The sequence below is a fragment of the Patella vulgata genome, chromosome 2, assembly GCF_932274485.2.
Source record: "Patella vulgata chromosome 2, xgPatVulg1.2, whole genome shotgun sequence".
Lineage (NCBI taxonomy): Eukaryota > Metazoa > Mollusca > Gastropoda > Patellidae > Patella > Patella vulgata.
In genome coordinates, this window is record NC_065880.2 from 51,664,723 (window position 1) to 51,677,977 (window position 13,255).

At 36.8% G+C, this 13,255-nt stretch overlaps 1 protein-coding gene across 1 annotated transcript in view; it reads left to right on the forward strand.

The window, feature by feature from the left end:
* Positions 1 to 7,666: 7,666 nt before the first annotated feature.
* The window catches only part of LOC126810951 (ras-related and estrogen-regulated growth inhibitor), a 32,391-nt gene continuing 26,802 nt past the window's right edge, over positions 7,667 to 13,255 (forward strand). Inside the window, exon 1 of the mRNA XM_050536382.2 lies at positions 7,667 to 8,081. Within this exon, the coding sequence (XP_050392339.1) occupies positions 7,943 to 8,081 (139 nt within the window). The 5' untranslated portion in view covers positions 7,667 to 7,942. The remainder of the gene's footprint in view (positions 8,082 to 13,255) is intronic.

Consider the following 13,255-nt stretch of genomic DNA (forward strand, 5'->3'; position numbering starts at 1 on the left):
CTTCAATATATTGATTTTGAATTATCTATTTTGGAATTATTATAGCAAGAAACCTCTTCATCTAAATCTTACATAATGTATCTTTTTTTTTCTGCAAGACGAGGAGTATAACCTAATTGGCCAATTCAACTGCAAACAGTGCAAAGCCAAAGTCGACGACCACGGGACCAGGCTTTAGAATTCAGTTGATGCCTCAGTATGAATATTTCACACCTCTCCATAAGTTCCAAAACAGTAAACATAGTGAAATGTATCAGGTATAACTGTTCCAACTAAAGTAGATTTGTGGGGGTGAATGTCGGGGATCTTTTCAGATAACATCTCACTCATTTCACGCTCGGTTTGTGACCAATGCGGGGTAACGAGATATATATATATATATAATATATATATATATATATATTAGTCACATTTTTGTTGATGGTTTCGTTTCTTTAAAAAAATGATGTGTTTGTGTAGAGGAAAACGCTGAACTGGAGGCTTAGCGTGAGGTCAGATGTTTTAAAACTTTATCGATTTCTCAATTTTGATGTCCGCTGAATCTATACTTTTGCGCAAGCCCGTAGCCAGCCTACTGGCTGCAGAGGGGCAGTGAACATTTTAGGGGGGCGGGGGTTCCCCCCCCCACCGTACGAAAGGGGTACCGGGTTCCTCCCCAATTACGGGTCATGAGGTCTCCGGGCGCCGAGGCAGCCTAGCTGTCGGTTACAGTGACAAGATAACAACCTTAGGGAGCTCCGTAATTTTGTAATTACTCGCTTTTTCGTTTTTTGGATTTGAATGAAACTCTATATAATCTTCAAGATAGTTGTTGTGCATTGCCGGAATGGTTCAATTGATCGTATTTGCATTTTGGTGGAATTTGTGGGGGTTCAATTTTTTTTCTACAGTCCCTGACAACTGGGTGTATCACACCCGTATATTTTAAATTTCGACCTGAAATTGTTGTCTGTGGAGTATATCCCGGGAAGTCATATACTTAGTTCTAAGTGACGGATAGCTGCCGCGCCCCAGTGACAAGATGACGTCCCAAGGGGGGTCTCTCCTCTTGGGGTTTAAGCCCCACCCCACCCCCGACGAGAAATTATTTGAAATTTTAACCTGAAACGGTGGTCTATGGAGTTTATCCCGGGCGAGAAGTCATATAAATCATTCTCTATCAAACAATGAACATAGTGACAAGACAGGGACCCCACGACAGTGGGCCATTGGGCAAGTCAGTACAAAATATATGGCAGATAGATGTCAGAACATAACCAATAGGCTTATATGAGACTGGGTGCAAGGTGCCACGTCTCCAAATCAATACTCCACATGGTGATCCCTAACTGCTGTCTATTACAAACAGTAGGTATATGGTTGGTTATTTTTTTCGGGGGAGGGGGGCAAATCGTTTTTTCGGGGGGCAATGCCCCCCTTGCTCCCGCTGGCTACGGGGCTGCGCTTCTGTGTAGTCATTTCAAACAGCAAGTAGATTTTTAAATTACGTTCGGGAGGGTAGGGAAGGACAAGAAAAACATTTATTTCTGCGATATTAGTACATTTAGTGAAAGCGATATATAATAAACAGACAGTTTTATGGATAACATTCACTAGGTTTATTAACTGCAATGTTTCAATGAGGATACTCTCACCGTTATCAAGCAATGATACAATCAAACATGTTACAGAAGGTTATGTTATACAAGTGGATAACAATAAACTAATTAACAGTTTGAATCAGAACCCATTCAAAGTTAAACCTCATATCTATAAAAACTAGTATTAATCAATAAGAAACCCTTAAAGGGTTTGAAAAGGGTGGCTATACATATGAGAACTAATCTATAGCTGTCCATTATCCTAGTGCAGCTTATCCCATTTCAGAACAGGTTATTTGGTATTAAAACCCTGAAAGACTGGCCGTAAATTGTGCTTTCTAGAGTACACCCTGATGTTTATTGCTTAAGCATAAGTTTAGTGTGTGGTAATCTTAGTATCTTAGTACTTCACCAAAAAACGACACAATGCAAGATTTAAATGGAACCCCAAACTAATATTAAGTTCTTTAGTGGAAAGGGGGGGGGGGGGCTACCATAATCACAGACTCCCTCTTAGTCCATCCCCGAATTCGATTAACGGCTTTCTGATTAAAACCTAATGTCATACATCTGTCAATAATCTGATTGAAGTTACAAGAATCATAAATTAAATAAAAATTTCAGCCCCCCACCCCTAAAACCCCCCATCAAAAAGCCCTATTATATCATGAAATTTTTAAAAAGATAATCTAATAACACAAAAAAAATAACCGTTGACGTAAAGGACGCGTAGTTTGCCGCTCTCTGATCTCTCTATACGGTGTCTATGTTGTTGTTGTTATATTGAGTATTGTTATATTGTTACATTAATAAGAACGGAATAACACTAATGTCTTTTAAAAGAAAAGACCGAGTAAAACGAGATGTCTATATGATCACTGTTCTACAGATAATTTTAATATAATTACTAAATATCCTATTACGTCTTTCAATTATAAAGGCGAATAGATGAGAGTATACATGCGCTCATTGATCATACGACACTGGTTGCCATGGGAATATTTTTTGACGCTTTCATCGCATAATATATTTAAATTTTCTCATATTCGGACATTAATCAGGAGCTGAATGAAGTAAACAACATCGGCGAAAGGGTGAGTGTTCTGTCATAGTACTTTAATTTGTTTTGTTGTAAGTTAACTGTTTTTTTTTTTAAAAATTAGTAACTTGAGTTGAATCCCCGTAAATATTGTCCACAGTTTTTAAAATATAAAGATTGTCGTTTGTTTGCTTTTAAGTAAGTCCACACAAAAAGACAAATCATAATGTATCTTGCTATATAAATTGCTTTTCTGGTTTTCAGAAGTCGCTCGAAGAATCGTCCGAAATATGGTCAAACCAATTACAACTCTCCTGTTCGCTTCGATTCTTAAAGTGCAAATATTATTTGGAATATTCCTCAATTCTGATATTAGTGTATGTAATAACTCGGCTTGGTCGTGCCAGGGAAAGTGTGGGGAACCGGATTATTTACCCTGTTCTTGTCAAACTTCATGTCATACCTATCAGATATGTTGCGAAGATTTTGAATATATTTGCAATCATGCTGAAGCTTCCGTGAAGCTGGACTCCGTGCCAGTCGGGAGTGACACATTGAAGGATACTTTCGACACAGCAGAAATGGAATTCACTAGTAAACCATACTGCTCAGATTTAGTGGGAGTATGGTTAGAAGGGGGCTGTACAAACCCAACAAGTACCTTGGTGTACGATAGGTGTATAAACCCAAACCAAACTTTAATCCACGATATGATTCCGGTTTCGGACCCGTATACCCAAATACATTACAGAAACATTTTCTGTGCACAATGCAGCGATAGCAACAAGACGATGGCTTGGACAACAACAGAGGAATGCTTCACCGAAACCATGCAAGCATTGAACATAAGTCATTGTTTATCCAAAGTGGAGAATCCTTTAGGACGAGCAGCTATACCATGCATACCATACACTGAGGTATCTGAAAACCAAACAAACAACAGAGCCAGTAATTGGACGGAAGAGCATGTAACCGAATATCGAAAGCAGTGCGACGCGTTCACTTCTTATGTAATGGACAGAGAGACTGAAACAGTTTATCGAAATCGTTATTGTTTACTTCTTGATAGTCCACACAAGAATTCGACTTGTGTCGTTCCCCCGTTTGATAACGAAGAAATATTTTGTGCTGAACGAAAACAAGATAACGACATGGGTCCTTGTATGATGGAAGTGTGCTCTGGAGAGAAATCATTTGATGATTTGTTTTGCCCAAATGAAACCCTTGATTTATATATGAAGCTGGAATTTTTTGTTGGTGATATGTCCAAGGTTAAAGAACATCTTGGAAACATAGAAGTAGGTTTGACAGATAGCAGGAGCATTATGTATAATGCTATTGTTGATGATTTCGGGACTGAAGATGGAAAACCCTTATTGTGTAGAGCTGTACAAGTGACTAATGCGGAAGGTATACGTGTGAAAGAAGTGTTTTCAAAAACTGTGTTAATGCATTTTGAATGTACTGTTGCTAAAACCTTGATCAACGACTCCTTAACAGCTCCAAACATTCTGAAATTATTGACGAAGATTATACAGTTACCAACCCACAAGGTTAAAATACCCTTAGATGTTAAAGTAACAGCTTGTTTGAAACGAACCACACATTACCGCAAACCCAGTCTTTCCTGCAGTGGTACAACATTTGACGTTGTTGTAAAAGCTATACGAGAACCGCTGGATACAAATATCTCGGCAGAAGGCTATATTTCCATCATTTGCTGCGTAGTATCTGATATAGGACTTATTTTGAGAATCTCTCTTCAGCGTTTTGTTCCTTACTTTCAAACCACACCAGGTAAAACTCAGTTTTCCATGTGCTGCACATTGCTTCTGGCTTATACGTTTTTCTTAATTGGTGGTATTGTAGAAATAGGGAGCACCGCTTGTTTCGTGGTAGCCGTTTGTACTCACTGGTCTTTCCTCTCCTCACTATTTTGGATGAACGTTATCGCCTTTCAGATTTGGCGAACCTTTAGAGTCTGGCACAATCATGTTGCGAGTAAAAGTCAACGCGTCCTAATAATTTCGAGCATATATGCCATGGGGATTCCCACTCTTATTATATGTTTTAGTTTGGGACTCGAAATTCTGGACCCTATGCACGACTTTAGTCCAGCTTATGGCAAATATTCGTGTTGGATGAATAAGTCCTACAGTGTTCTTACATGGTTTGTAGTACCGTGTTTCAGTATAGCCTTTGTAAATGGGATATTTGCTTTCCTGACGGTTTGCAGTCTTAGGGTCCAGAGAACAAAAATGGTGGTGAATACCACCAGCAAGGTAAAGCCTAGCAATGAATTTGCTGTGTCTTTAAGGATCGTTATCCTTGTCGGTGTAACCTGGTTACTCGGCCTCTTCTCGGTTTTTCTTGATTCCCCAGTCGCATGGATGATTTTCACTGTTGTGAATGCCTCATTGGGGTTTCTCATTAGTTTCGTTTTGTTGTGTAACAAGCGAGTCTTTCGATTTTTCGAAGATAAATGTTTTTGCCCTGCCCGGGAAAACACTGCTACCACGTCCATTTCGCCTTAAATCTCAATTGTCGTTCTCATCCGTGAATCTTCAATTTTGATTAGTCTAGCAGATGTATCGTCATGATTTATTTATTTTTATCGTTAACCTCATTGTCAAAAAAATACGGACAGATTATTTACGTCACGTTATTTACATATGGAGTCACGGTGGTATTAGTGAGTTAAAGTAGCTAAGTCTTTAACTCAATATCATCCAAACTCTTCGTCATTGAAAACTTGAATTATTTGTCAATTTAAATCAACATTGATGTTGTGATCTTACCGGGAAAAGGTGGGCTTCTGATATCCAATATTTAAGACAGAATAAATATTTTACACATTCCACGAGTCACGTCAAGCGGTTACGCCATATTCGTATCTGGGAAGCATGCGCAATAGATGCTATCGCTGTAGACTGGAATAACCAGGCGCTAGAGATTGCCATTCGATTGAGACTTCTTGCGTATTTCGTCGAACATAACTGATTTGGAATTAGAGTAAAAAAAGAAACGATTGAATGTAAACCAGTTTATGTACATTCATAATAATATTACATTATTATATGCGTTGCGACCCATTTGTGTAAATTTCTAGGTCCCAAATATTAGCGAGTTAGCTCCTTTAAGGCGCTGGTTTAACCACGAATTGATCAATGTACCAATTGCACGTTATGATAGGTTGAATCATAGGATGTCAAAATAAAAAGATAAAAGTGAGAATCAAAGATTATAATTTAGCTAGCGTGGAGTAACATTAATGTTAACTTCTCCAATCAGCTTCGGTATCTGGTATTCAACTCCAGACTTAGTCTCAATTAGTTTTATAAAGTTCGGAAGGTAAGCGAGGGAGGGGGGGGGGGGGGGGGCGAGGGGGCAAGCCTAAGGCTGGATAGGCTCACTCTTTCTAAAACGCACATTCTCTTACACTGTTTGGGAAAGTTAAGGAATGGTTTTGAACATATAATATTGTATAAAGGCTGGTGAATGAATGAGGAATACACCAAGAGTGGGACAAACTCAGCCAATGGATTATTTGAAAAATATTCTACTTAATGTCCAAATATATTAATTATAGCATCAAAAGCCAAGTATAAACAGATGTTTAATTATATATGTAAATTAGGAAATAAATGATAGAAACCCCATTGCTTTTTTTATTCTGTTCTTTATATTGTCCATTCTACTATTCAATGTCATTTGGGGGTGGTTGCGGTGGTGGTGATGTATATCGAAAGGCCCACTGCGTATAATTGCGATTCATGGATCCGATCCCGGGTTTTGTACGTAACAAGGGGTGTGGTCGTGGTCGCCTGCATATCGACCCCCACCCCTGCGCGGTAACAGCTATTAATCCATAAATAAATGATCTGTTTAGTATCGACTAAGACTGACCTACAGTCTATGGACATACTAGTTATCTCACTTTTCTGATTTGTCCTTTGTCAATGTTTTTTGTCCTTTTTTCAGCAAAAAAAAAAAGACTATTTACCCTAACATCGACCTGCAATAGCAAAGGTGACGTGTCTTCTATCAGTAATGGAAACTCAACCGAATAATTCCGAGCAGATCTCAACGGGAAAACCCATCACTGTGCAAAAAGTTCTTAAGTGAGAACACAAATAATAAACGGATAAACGAAAAGAAATATTCAAGCCTCTATTAGTTATTGATATTTTTCCGACAATATCTAATTTTCACAGACTAATCCACGCTAGATATTGATTAATTAACATTTCATTGCGATATCAAAATATCAAAGGTAGATTAGCACCCGGCCTGGAATCAGTCGGAATAAAAAGATTTGATCGACGATTATAAATGGCACTGGCCTGTTTTGACCATATCCCCTTTATATCGTCTGTAAATAATTTTTGGGCTGATATTCGTTTTAGAGTTTCCCCTTTTTCGGGTATTTTACCATGGCCATATATTGTTGTCGGTGAATGAATATCATTGAAAATATGCAGAGTTAACTGGGTTGTTCAAAATCGATTTAGAATCAAAGCCCAGCAAAGCCAGAACAAGAACTCGTCGTGCTATCCATCGACAAACGGTTCTATGGAGATGAGAAAACCATTTCAGCGGTAGATTGCGATTATCAGCTTGACACCTTAATAACCGTGTCTGCGTTATCACCCTAAGAGGAAGCGGAAGTTAAGCCCACAGAACGAACGAACCTTAATTACATGACTACCATTTTCGGGATGATACCGGCACGAGCATAAACGTCTGAATATGGTTGCAGTTTGTTAGTTTCTAGGATCTCAAAAATCAATCAACGATCCACAAATGAAAAAGAATTTTTGTTCAACCTGATTTTTTACAAACTAGATACCCAGCAATTTATTATTTCCAAAAATAAATTGACAAATGATACAACACAATAAAATTAACACACGGTAACCTCGTTATCATATAACTTTCTTAGAATTGACATCTGGAAGCAGACGATAGACTCGGTCACGTGCGGGCGCGCTGCCAGATAAATCCTCATGGTGCGCGCTAACCCAGTCGCTATATAAGTAAAGTTAGATGTATTTGCCGTGCAGAGGATGAATTAAAGGGGTACGAGTGGCTTATCATTTCAGTCAGTCTAAACCATTACCATCTGCTTTCTGTTCATGTATTGATGTTGTGATTTCGAACGTAGTTTCTTATCATTCAATATCTTTGCTCACACGCCATGACTCCTCTGGCCATGTGATGGAGATATAAGACATCATGGCTCTTATAGTGGGAAATTAGTGCTTCTTGTACATTATAGACATCTAAACATTACACGTTCATTTGTATGAAAGGATAACTTATCATGAATAGTTCAGCTGGATTATCGGAGACAGCCCCCGTGAGTAGCGGTTCAACGTTACGTCCCTATCTCAGAAGGAAGAAATCATCATTAGGAGAGACCAAAATTGCTGTAGTAGGCGCATCTGGTGTTGGCAAAAGTGGTACGTATTAATAAAAGTATATTTGTTTATATGGCTGTCTACACAAATAATCATCTGAATATGTACATCGACTCTTGTTTTAACACTTGTCACATCATGATAGGATAATGGTGATGATAATACTGATATTGTCAATGCATCTCTGTATATTTGAACATTGAAATTGTTAAAGTTTATCACATCTTACACTTCTGTTCCAGTATGATGCCATAAATATATACATAACCTTACCACCTAGCCAAAATAAGCTACCATTCTTTAAATTCTTCTGTTTTGAGTATATTCAAGAAGGATTCTAGTCTAATATCAATTATGAATCATTTGTAGGCTTATGACACAATTTTATCATCCGTTATATATCTCTGAAATATCCTACGGACATATATATGCTCGGTGAATCATGATGATCTAGCTAGACTAGATATTGTATCTGTCGAACAAAGCAAATTTGGATAGTAGTAAACTCTTTGTGCTCGATGAATCATATAGATAAATCGTCCATATATTAAATATCTAACAAAGCATATACGTGTGCTTACATGTAAAATATTTTATTTATAACTCTTAAAAATGAACACATGGTCTTCCTATTATCACCAATGTCTGATAATTCCGAGTATCTGAATAATACTCGCGTATAGCATGCATTTGCTCTGAGAGGGGAGAGCTTCATTTGTCATTTGTAACGTATACAGTATCATACATACCTTCATATCAAATTTATAATCCTTAAGTTATTCTTAAGATAAAACTCACTTTCCATATTTATTTGTATCGTGTTCAGATACTAGCACTACAATGTCAGCCTTTGGGACTGATTGGTTCAGTATGTACCAGTATCATCAGCTGTCACAACAAACAATAGCCAGTTCTATATAAATATGTAATATTTGTCTAGATAATATAAAAACTTTATCAACATAATCTATCGCCATTTCAAGGATTGGCATATAAACACATTACCAAGTGACGTACTTGTGAAGCATCTGAAGTTACACAATATTCGATGTATTGAACAGCAGCAGCTATAGACACACTGCCATCATTCCAATCTAATGAAACTGAGCCCGATTTTCGTTCCGCATATTCGATTGTTCATATCGAGTAAAGAAACGAAAAATAAAAGGGGACGAATTGTTGATATAATTTTAATAAGACGTATTGACAGTTTCGGTTGAGCAAAAACTTGATGACTTGATTTCGACTGTTTTTATTGTTGTTTGTTTTAAGTTCCCTGGAATAACTATGACAAAGATAAACAACACACCAAAACACAGACTAAAAATATAATTTTGTTTAATTCCTGGCTGTTGTGCCATAAAGTACGAAAAATCTGAGTCTCTATAACGCGTGTTCAGACTCTAATGTCATCGGATAGACCCCCAGATCCTGAAATGACACAGTTTATTAATTTTGTTTAAAAGACAATATTGGTGCCAGTCATTATCACATTAGTGATAGAACTGGTTAACACGTTCCAAATATAATTTTAACACACGAGAAAAAAAGAAATAGCCCGTACATTCCCTTGTTTATTCGTTCTATACCTAATAAAAACATGGTAATGCAGGGACTTTTTCTATTTTTCTTTCGTGTTCTCTTGTCTAGTGACAGTCAATTATTTTTATAAATTGTCAAATATCCTTTCACAGTCTAGCACAACAACTTTTGAATTATTAGTGAGCAGAAATTCGCCCGTGTATCTGTTATCACTCGTCACTTCAGTCAGTTATATAGAGGGATAACCCGTGTTTTCCTTTTGCGTTCGTCACTTCCGATTGTGAAACATTGATTACGTAGCAATAATCTCTGTGTTAAAATAATATTTGGAACGTGTTTAACCAGTTCTATCACATATGTGAAAATGACTGACACAAATATTGTCCTTTAAGCAAGAGGTTAGTACGATATCCATATTCATGGCTTTTGTACCATAAAGTACGAAAAATCTGAGTCCCAAACGCGTGTTCAGACTCTAATGTCATCGAATAGGCCCCCGGATCCTGAAATGACAGCCTATCCCTCTCTCTCTCTCTCTCTCTCTCTCTGGGAGACATCATACGTCGATTACAAAACAAGGATATTTGATTTCTAATTTCTGAAGTGAACTGCACCACATCCTCTATTAAAATAGTTCTGTGCTGATCTGATTTCATCTGGTCTGAAGTTACATATTTCCTTTAATATCAATAAAATCTCATGTAGACATCTTCTTTATCTTACTATATCTCTGTACGGAACCAGCTGGGACGCTACTCAGTGTCCACTACAAAGTTTCAAAAACGTCTCAAGTTAATACCCCATGCTGAGTGCAGACAGATAAAGTTAATTAGGTAGTTAGTTACCATGGTGTGAAGTTTGAAACTTGGTTGTAATCTGATTACATCTACAGGGTGTCATCTGTCAAGTTCTATCAACAAAGAAATATAAAAGCACCAATAAAAATCGCTAGCCTTTTGTCTGAACTCCTTAAGTGAGAAGTGGTATCAGGTGTTAGATTGTTATTGCACACTAACTAAATACAATTAAGCCCCAAGAAGCTGGCCATGAGCGTTGGTCACAGATTTCCCTGCAAGGAAATGTTCACCGATTCTGTGTCAGTTTTGTGGTATGAAATTATAGTAGAGTAACTATGCTACATCTACTTTATATTATAGGAAGTCTCCTGTCCTTTATAAGACGGGGAAATGAGAGAAAATACTGTTATATTACTTTGCCTTGAGGCATTCCAAGACGGTAGTTAGATAGGTTGGGTGGGTGATTGGGAACCGCGGGAGCTAAGACCACAGACACCAGCTCCATGGCTTAAATGTAGAGTACTCCCCCAAAGAAAGTTTTATTCGATGTTCCAGGAGGACTGAGCACACAAGTTCCTGTGCACGATACAAGCACCACAAAATCATGACGGCGTTATTCCAGATAGCGATGTACTTAAATTCTACGTTTCGTGCTAAATAAAAAAATAATGGCAACACCCAAAAGAAGTTTTGATTTCACTGCTTTTTAATATTGAACACAATTATTAAGTATAAAGTAACTAGCCGACCTGAATTAAGGATTTATAAGTGGAACCGTTGGCAGGGTATACGTCTTTAGTCTACAGCGATTAAATCAAACAGTCAACCAATTAATTAGTTAAATGTTCCAGCACCTGGAAAGGGTATAAACTCTTTGTCTTGGAATGTACTGGCAGTGAAATATTTCTCACATGTTGCAATTATACAACTAATTACCCCATAACATAAACGTCAATCAACGGAGCTATAAATGATGCTATACGTTCGAGAGGAAGCTATTTTAATTCAAATAAACCCAGTAATGTCTAATCGTTCCATCTTGAAAGGGTTTAATGTTTATTGTATAGTATATAATTGAATAACAAGTTCAAGTTTTACCCGTGCCAACGTTTCAATAAAAGAAACTAGCCCTGTGTTAATTGGATTTAAAGATAACAACCATTAACAGGAGTGTAGGTCCAAACAGCTCTTCAGTGTTATCGTATATACGCAAAGGAAAGAAATAGAATGTTTAAATAATGTCTCGTCTATCAATACTTCGATCAATACTTGATTTGTTTTGTGGAATGACAAAAGCTGTTTTGCTGAAAACTTTACCTATATAGATAAAGCCAGTTGTCAGATATACCCGTTTTATTTTCACAGCCAACATATTAAGGATGCATTATGTAAGATTTAGATATAATGGTAAAGGAATATACATGTATTGAAAATGAACGTTTGAAGAATAGCGTAGTCTCGATTTTCATTGCTACCGTTGTAACGATAATAAACAAAGTCTCGATTATCCATTTTTAAATTTTTTAATCAAAATTTTTAAATGGCGATCGTGATTCGATAAGTTCAAAATCTATGGAGTTGATTATGGGCCTGTCATGTGGTTAAATGTCTAATTAATAATTTATATAACATTTGAGTCCAAAATAAAGATCTGTAATAGGCAGATTCAGCTGTTTAAGCCGTAAGATTAGTAAACAGGCCGACTTCCACTTAATATTTTCAAACTAAAATAATGTACGTATAGAAAAGGGGTCCCTACACCTGTTCGATCATTTAACCCGGGCAACTTTTCGAAAGTAAGTTTTTTTTCTCTGAAATTTGAATTTGCATTTGTACCCTTATAAAGCAACCGACAAAAGAGAAATGTTCAAATACTGTTGAAATAACAATAATAAAAAACCGAAGACATCGAATCGATCCGACAAGTAGTTTCTGAGATATGCTCAAATGGAAAAATAATAATAATAATAAGAAGAAGAATAATAAGAATAAGAATAATAAGAATAATAATCCAAACAAAAACAATAGTGTTTCACACTGGCTACGCAGTGTGAAACCCTAACTAGATCTGCTACTGTCCCATGCAGATATGAAAGCTTTCATATTCATCGTCAATTATCTTAAAAGAAAAAAGATCTAGAAAAAATAATTATCAAAATCGCTCAAAAACTCGCGAAGTTACAGGTCTAAAAATAGTGAGAAACATTGTAACCGGAATGACATCCCATTCCAGAAGTTTCAGAAAAGTGGATCAAGCCGTTTAAAATCGGAACGGATGAAAAAATAAAATGAAAATGGCGGGAAAGAACTCAAAAATGTTCGAATATTAAAGTCCTGTAAAAAAAAACTTTGTCGGCACGTAAAAGGTCAAAGGCGAAATTCGAAATTTTGAAAATTCGACCTAAAATGTATTAATTTTAGAAATAGCAAACGCATTGAACATACTACGGCCTATTGTGTTTATTTACAAGCCCGTTAATGTAGATTTTACACTATTTTTCATATTCCGTTCAAAATGGTGACCATCAGTTGACTTAAATCAAAATTCTGCTGTGAACGTTTTTTAGGCATTCCTTTAAGGATTCAGAAAATATAACTCCAATGTCTGTAAGTAAAATATCGCAAAATGCCTTAGGGATTTTTCACGTTTCAAGATGGTGGCACTTCCGATTCGATCGATAGACTTCATATTTTGTGTACGCATCAGTGATATCTTAGCTAGTACAGAAAAACATTGAAGGCATCTGCCACTAGATTACTGAACACGAAAGAAAAACAGAAAAGTCCGTGCATTACCATGTTTTTATAAGATATAAACGAGAGAATGTACGGACTATTTCTATTTTTCTCGTGTTCTCTTATCTAATGACATTCAAT